The 7,744-nt window shown below is 55.2% G+C and overlaps 1 protein-coding gene across 1 annotated transcript; it reads left to right on the forward strand.

Annotated features, from left to right (window-relative positions):
* The first annotated feature begins 1,434 nt into the window (after positions 1-1,434).
* PDX1 (pancreatic and duodenal homeobox 1) lies at positions 1,435-6,925 on the forward strand. The gene is made up of 2 exons (XM_019736435.2): positions 1,435-1,907; positions 5,466-6,925. The coding sequence occupies exons 1-2, from the start codon at positions 1,505-1,507 to the stop codon at positions 5,909-5,911; spliced, it is 849 nt and encodes a 282-aa protein (XP_019591994.2). The 5' UTR covers positions 1,435-1,504; the 3' UTR covers positions 5,912-6,925.
* The last annotated feature ends 819 nt before the right edge of the window (positions 6,926-7,744 follow it).

Below are 7,744 nucleotides of genomic sequence, written 5' to 3' on the forward strand. Positions count from 1 at the left end.
ACTGCAAAGAAACTCAGATTCCCACCTGACTTGCTTTTTAATGAAAATGAAGAGTACTTCAGAGTAGCGCACTCAGTCCGTTCGCATTTAAAACACAAATATTTCCACTGGAAGCAACTATATTAAATCTACCTGTTAAAAGACTGGCTGTAGTTTGTAGTTTAGGAAAGTCACATTGCAGTGATTTTTTTCTTGCTGCTTCCTTGTGGTTCACGCTCTGTCTTGCCGCGGCTTTTCTGCGAAGGTGTCCAGTTTTCTAAAACCCTACGTCGCGGTTCGAGGAATATGGTCATTTCGGCAGAACACGGTCTGAGGTCGCCCAGGACGCCCAGGGCAAAAGGGTCGGCGGCTATCGTCAAGCCCAGGCCGGGCGGCTGGGTGTCCCGCGACCGGGAGATAGACCGTCCGCACCATCCGGTGCGAAAAAGCGTCTCTATTTAGGTTGGGACCCCAGAGTGCCCAAAGTTACGCAATCAGTGGAAGCCAAAGACTGACGTTGTTATTAAAATGCAGCGCTTTTCCTTCTTTTCTAAACGCTCTCCTCCTCTCCCTGTCCTGCCTTATTGCAATCGGACGTTCTCCTGGTGACGAACTCCGCTGGGGCCGGGATCCGTGGAGAGCCATTCAGGGTCTGGAAGCTCCAGGCCAACTCCCTGCCCCCGCCTGCCTCACAGATACAAAAGGGGACGCTACTTCTTTCCCTTTGCCGCATTAGGAAACTGCATTCTGAGTTGGCCAAATGAGTCCCAATTTACCAAGATCAAAAATTAATAATGCTGATCGGTTATTTTAAAAATTAAAAAGCCACCGTGAATACTCTGAAGTTACACTTCAGAAATCCCGCAGCACAGCCACAGATAAAAGCACAACGAATGCTGGGTCTTTATGTGTCAGGTCACTGACACATATCCTTGGGGGCTGTGTACAAATTTCATACATACATAGGACCAACTGCTTCCGAGATGTAGAGCTGGGGTCTGCAAACTTTTCTGACGGTATTCCAACAGTTAAAAAAAAAAAACAGTTTAAGTGTACAACCTCAACATGTATACTTACAAATTATACTAATGAACTAATGTATTATGTATATTATCATACATACAAGGAAAATAGATCGTTTAAAGTATGATGAAACTTTCCATAAATGAATAGAAGTTCTAAGGCGCGCCCTGCTTTGGAGTGTGTTGCCAACAGCGTATACAGAGATTAGTAAACTCAGCTGAGAGACAAAATTGAAACAAATCAGGTGCTCATGGGCACCTGGGCCTTGCTTCTTAAGGCAGTCAGCCAGGCCAATAATGGCCCCAGGCTGAACCACGTGGGGCCCAGCGGAGCCTATGGCGCGGCGGCCGGCCAGCGAGTCCCTGCCGGCAGCGGGTTCTCTCTGCGAGCAGTGCAGAGCTGTCAAAGCGAGCAGGGGTGGCGCCAGGACTAGGAGAGCCGCACAGCTCCAAGTCCCTGGCTCCAGCTCCATACTCCGGGTCCCCAAGCCTGGGCCTCAGCCATGAACGGCGAGGAGCAGTACTACGCGGCCACTCAGCTTTACAAGGACCCGTGCGCCTTCCAGCGGGGTCCGGCGCCGGAATTCAGCGCCAGCCCCCCCGCGTGCCTGTATATGGGCCGCCAGCCCCCGCCGCCGCCGCCTCTGTTCCCCGGCGCCCTGGGCGCGCTGGAACAGGGCAGCCCGCCAGACATCTCCCCGTACGAGGTGCCCCCCCTCGCCGACGACCCCGCGGTGGCGCACCTCCACCACCACCTCCCGGCTCAGCTCGCGCTCCCCCACCCGCCCGCCGGGCCCTTCCCGGATGGAGCGGAGCCAGGCGCCCTGGAGGAGCCCAGCCGCATTCAGCTGCCTTTCCCGTGGATGAAGTCTACCAAGGCTCACGCGTGGAAAGGCCAGTGGGCAGGTAAGCCTGGCTGTCTGGCCTCTCTGTCCTCATCGGCTCTCGCCCGGCTGCTCCTATTACCCAGCGCTCCCCAGGACCTCTCCCAGTTAGCGTTCCGGGCCCCTATGGGTAATCCGGGGTCGGACCCAACCAGGCCATCCTGCACAGACGCGCTTTTCTGGTCCAGGCTGGAGCGTCTTTGCCACTCAGCTCTCTTCCTGTGAGTTTAAACCCCTTCCTTCCTTGCACGCTGCACTCCAGGAGCCCCGCGCTCCCAGCGCCGCTCCCAGAGAGCCAAGGCCTGGCCGAGCTCAAGGCTTCGGACCCTCGCGATCCAGCTTCAGCGGGGAATCTGCCCTCCCCGGACTCCTCGGGGTGCCACTGACTGGCCGGAGCGCGCCTGCGGAGCCCTGGGCCCCCTAGTGCCTGCGCAGTCCGGCAGCTTCCCTAGGGCAGGGCGGGCAGTCCAGGGCTGCCCAGTAGATGCAGGGAAGCAGGGAAAGAAAGCCGCACCCAAGCCTGCAGAGGTGTCCGGGGCACGCGGGGAGCCAGCGAGGGGTTGAGGCAAGGCGGCGGCTACCGCAAGGCCGAGGACCCGCCGCTCACCTGGAGCCAGGCAGCTGAGCCAGGCGTCTGCTACGCTAATTCTCTTTTGACCAAACACAGGCGTTTGAAGGGTTCTCCTTGCGCTTCTTCCAGGAAGTAGGTTTGAGGAAGGAGATGCCCTTCCTGCACAACCGAGAGCCCTGGATCCTCACGGCCCTGCGCCACAGAGGGTAACAGAAGGTCTCCCCCGAGCCCGGAGGCAGAGAGTGAAGCAGCCCCGGGTGTCCCTTCCCCGCCCCGAGCTGGCCGCGATTTCCGGCGCGGCCTGTGGCGCCCCCGTCACACAATGTTATCGCTTCCGTGCTGCAGCCACTTCTGGTCACACCTGCACTGCAAATAGTTGACTTTCTTTCCTCCCAACTCACATTGGAAGTAGGAGAAGAGGCCCGAGCTGGCGCTCCCTGAGGATCCTCGGTGCCCTGTGTGCCGGGTCTGGTGGGCCTGCCTGACCTTGACCTTGACCCAGGCGCAGCCAAACTGGGCTTTGGGTGTCGGCTAGACCAGCGTCCCCGGGGCTCGCCACTCCTAGTACACTTTCTTACGAAAGCTGAGTGTGAGGACCCTGAGTTGAGGCCGGACAAGGGCCCAACCAACTCCGCCTCAATCTTCCCCACCTCCAGCGAAACCCCAGGCCAAGGGGGCTCCAGATGTGCGGGGCGCCAGCGTATACTTACCCAACCCGCGCTGGGGGGCTTCAGGCTACGGAGTCTCGGGGAGGTGGGAGAACTGAGTCCTTAGGTCTGGGGTGGAGAACTGTCAGCCCGTAGTTTCCTGCGATGAGCTGCGTTCCCTCCAGGGCTCCCTTCCCGCAGCGCTGGGAATGCGCGTTTTGGGCCTTCTGGGCCCTCCTGGCTTCTTCAGGACAAAACGCGAGGGAAGCCATGAGGTGGGGTAAATTTCCTACCCCGCCAGGGTGTTACCGCAGCTCTGGTGGAGCGTGGGCTCTGTTGGATCCAAGGAGCCAGAAAGCAAAACCCAAAGGAAAATTGGCAACCTTGTCAGGGCATGGAGGGACCCTGGAAGGGTGACATCCTGGAGGGGGGGAAGCGGGAGCTGGAGAGGCCTCTGCCAGTGCCCTCTCACCCACTGCAGGCTCAGCCGAAAGGAAGGGGTTGACCCCCCCCCCCCATCCAGAGAGTTCCTTGGAAGTACTCCTTCCTCCCATGGTCCTCCCCCGGAAATTTTCGAAGTAGCCGAACTTCAAGAGTCTGTGAACCCGCCTGTTTCACGCTCCTGGGGAGAGCCAAGTGACCAAAGGGCTTACATTTGTAGTAGGGAAATGAATACTAAGCCAACTGGGACTTCTGGAAAACTCTACCTAAAAAGTGACCGCCTCAGACTCACTGGCCGGCCCTCCCCTAATCTGCTTCACCCAGGCCTTGCTATCTTCCCAATAAACACCACCTACACGCTCTACCTCAACCTCCATCTCCTGCCAACTGCTCCTGGACACATGTCTCCTAGGGTAGTAGCCATAACGCAGCCTCTCACAGCACCTTGGTGAGGCCTGCTGGGAGGGCCAGAACCCCAGGGGTTTGTGGGTTGAATTTAAGAAGGTTGGAGGGCCCTGTTTAATGTCCCTTTAAGGTTCTGCACTTCTCTCCCAGGTCAAGGAAGGCTGCAAGCCCTGGAGAAGCCCTGCAGGGTGCAGCGCTTCTGCTACCTCAGGCCTGAGCCTCTGCCTTGGCTCCTGGGAGCCAAGTTTCTGCCTGGGGGGCAAACCGGGCAGATTCCATCATGTCATTAACCCTCCCCCAAAAAACACACACACTAGCTTTTCAACTCCCTAAGGCCTAGCCCACAGTCACAGGGGAAATGTTCCATACCCCTGCCCCAACACCAAAAGACTTAGGCCTCTTCCTGGAGTTTTGGTGGAACTTGTCTCGCCAGAGTCCACTGGCCAGGGCAGAGTATCTTGCACGGAAAGGAAAAGATCAGGAGCTCAAGGAGCTTGGTGGCAAACACTGGGTCAGTGGGGCTGTCGCTTCCCGGGGACCTAGAGCGAGGCTAGGAGCTGGGAGCCCCACCACCACCACCCTTCTCTGAGGGGTTCTCAGCTCCCCTTCGGGGTTCAGGCCTACAAGCCTCTCCTCTCCCCCTCTGCCAGGGTTTGGGGCCCAGGACACAGAGGTTGAGGCTCATAGTGACCTTGCTAGGGGCCCAGAATAGTATCCCTTCTTTTCCAGGGCAGGGTCCCTACCTAGTTTAAAATGAGGACGATTACAGAAAATTTACTGGCTCTTGAGTTGAGGCTGATTACAATGTAACTATAGAAAGAGCTAATATATGGTCAGATATAACAATATTATAACATATATCACTGTATTAGCTCAAGGTTTCTCAGCGTTTTTATTAGCTCAAGGTTTTTCTGAGGGTTTACACCTATTGGTTGGTTATGAAACCAATTTATTGAGACCTTTTTAAAAAACGAAATAGTGAATAATAGGAAAAATTAGATAGCATCATGTGTGGTAAAGGTTGATTTCACGTCCTGAGATTTTTTTGTCAGTTTTATATCAATGTGTGAACTGGGTAGTGATCTGAAATGTATTTCTTACCGTGGGTCATCGTCAGAAAGTTGATGTTCTTTTAAGTCCTGTATCAAAGGCATTTTATTGTCTTTGTGGGATCTAGTAGATTTAGAGATCTGTTATATGCATTTTAATCAGCATCCACACCAGCACCGATTAAGAGAAACCCGTCAAGAGCCACTTGCTGATAGAGGCTACCGCAGGGTCACTGAGAGCCCGCGCCCTTGACCTACCAGAAAAGGCGACCTTCAGTAGGGCAGCATGAGTGGGCCCACACTAGGCTCTGGGGTAGGAGCTGGGGCTTGGAGGCTTGGAGGTGGGAGCGGCTGGGTGCGGGGCAGGGCTCCTAGGATTGGGGCTGGAAGGTTGGGCTTCGTGGGTGGGGCAGGGCGGCAGGCGCCAGGGGTCGAGGGACCACACTCACGTGCTGTGCGGTCCGCAGGCGGCGCCTACGCAGCGGAGCCGGAGGAGAACAAGCGCACGCGCACCGCCTACACGCGCGCGCAGCTGCTGGAGCTGGAGAAAGAGTTCCTATTCAACAAATACATCTCGCGGCCGCGCCGGGTGGAGCTGGCTGTCATGCTGAACTTGACTGAGAGGCACATCAAGATCTGGTTCCAAAACCGCCGCATGAAGTGGAAAAAAGAGGAGGACAAGAAGCGCGGCTGCGGGACAGCGACCGGGGCTGGTGGAGACGTGGAGCCTGAGCAGGACTGCGCGGTGACCTCGGGCGAGGAGCTGCTGGCGCTGCCACCGCCGCCGCCTCCCGGGGGTGCTGTGTCGCCAGCTGTCCCCGCTGCTGCCCGAGAGGGCCGTCTGCCTCCTGGCCTTAGTGCGTCACCGCAGCCTTCCAGTGTCGCACCCCGGAGGCCGCAGGAACCCCGGTGAGAGACGGGAACTCCTCCCTGCAGGTGGCTTTGACCACTCAGAGGAGGGGCAGCGGGCCCAAGACCCTGGGTGTGGACCACAGGCCCTGCCAGCTTGATGGGGCAGAAACCCCGGTGCCCACCCCAGACAGGAGGGGAGAAGCCGCACTCTCAGGTTCCTGTACCGATTGGGACCAGTGGGGAGACGCTGGCCGTCCTTCCGGAAGGAGAAGAGATGTTTTCTGTGAATCTGGGGGCTCTTCTGGTGATACGGTTGGATTGGTTACGTCTGCCACTGTTGTGCAGGTCCCAGCACTCCAAAACCGCAGACCTCTTTATAGAAACCAAATCTTCAAAAGACAAAAAACTGCAAATTGAACCGCACTGCAACACTCAGCAAGCAAGCTAGACCCAATGCCTTTGCCTGCTCAGAAACAGAACCATTTTAATTCAGGCTTCCACCTTAACATTTAGAAAAAATTGAAAGGAAATGTCCGAGGTTTCAAAGACCCAGTGAAAGGATGCCCCCGAACTAGAATAATTTCTTCCCGGCCTCCTCCTCCTCCTCTTCCTTTTTTAATCCTTTTGGCCACATACTTCACCAGCGTACATCCTTCAACCTGCACCTCTTTCCTCTGAAGAAGACAAGATCTTGCAAGGAAGGCTGAGCAGCAGCAGGGCTGGGCAGAGAAGAGGAGAGTCCCCTACACCTCCTTGGTCCAACCCTTCCAGAGAGGGCAAGTGGAGGTGGGCCTGGAGCACGGCAGTTGGGGAAGAAAGATGGACCCCTGAGCTCTTTCTGTTTCAGGCATGTATTTAGTTCCTGGTTGTGTGGAAGGCGAGCAGGGTGGCCTGACCCACGTTGGAATCTAGTCAGAGCCAGTTTGATTTCCACATCTTTAGAAATGATGAAAACGCATGTGGTTGAGGAGTTTGGGAAACTGGTTGTTTTTATTTCAAGTTTTTAAATTACCTAACAGTTCTTTACAAATATGTCTGTGGTTTCCAGGTCAGTTTTTATATAAGGGTCTGGCTGGGCCTTGTGTGCAGGTGATGTTTGTGGAAAACGCTAAATAAATATGGATAACATGGAAAGAGATGAAAAGTGACTCCCTTGCTTTGTATCCAGTCTTTGTTGGGGTGCAATGATTCCATTTCCTTTTCAAAATTAAAGCAGTGCTTATTTATTCTGTACTAAGTAGGGAAAGCCCGTAATTAAGAAACACCACATTTGGGTTGCGGTTTGGGGCAGCATTTGAGCGGGTGGATTTTTGGTTTGGTTTGGTTTGGTTTGGTTTCATTTTTAACCTAAGAGTCACTTCTCAAGATGGATTTCGTAGGCAAGATAGCCCAGAGGCATGGGGATGGGAGTGCAGCTGGGTAGCAATGAGCTGGCCAGAGCCTCGGGGAACCGCGTAGCCGCAGACTGGGTCTCAGCTTTCCTCCCCAAGCGGCAGCCTCAGTGACGTCTTTTGCTGTGGCTCATCCGAAGGACGTGTTGCTTTGGATGAGTCCCAGTTCCTGGAGCCCAAGGGTCCCAGAGTGTCTTGTGTTAGGGCCAAACAGATCCTGCCGCAGTGGGCTTCCAGCTGCGTGGCCCACCTGCTCCTCCCAGCGGCTCCCCACCGGGGTCTTAGCCTTGCTGTTCTCTCCAAGGCTGCTCCCTAGTGCTTCCACCCTGGCAGGCCAGCTGCGAGCTCCTAGGAATCGCTACTGCGTAATATTTTCTTTTGCAAAGACATGCGGGACTTGATTTTGTTTTGTTGTTGGTTTTCGTTTTGTTGTTGGTTTTTAGGTTTTGTTTTGTTGTTGGTTTCTGCTTTTTGTTTTGTTGCTGTTTTTGAGAGAAATCGAA

This window comes from Rhinolophus sinicus, linkage group LG04, assembly GCF_036562045.2.
Source record: "Rhinolophus sinicus isolate RSC01 linkage group LG04, ASM3656204v1, whole genome shotgun sequence".
Classification (NCBI taxonomy): Eukaryota; Metazoa; Chordata; class Mammalia; order Chiroptera; family Rhinolophidae; genus Rhinolophus; species Rhinolophus sinicus.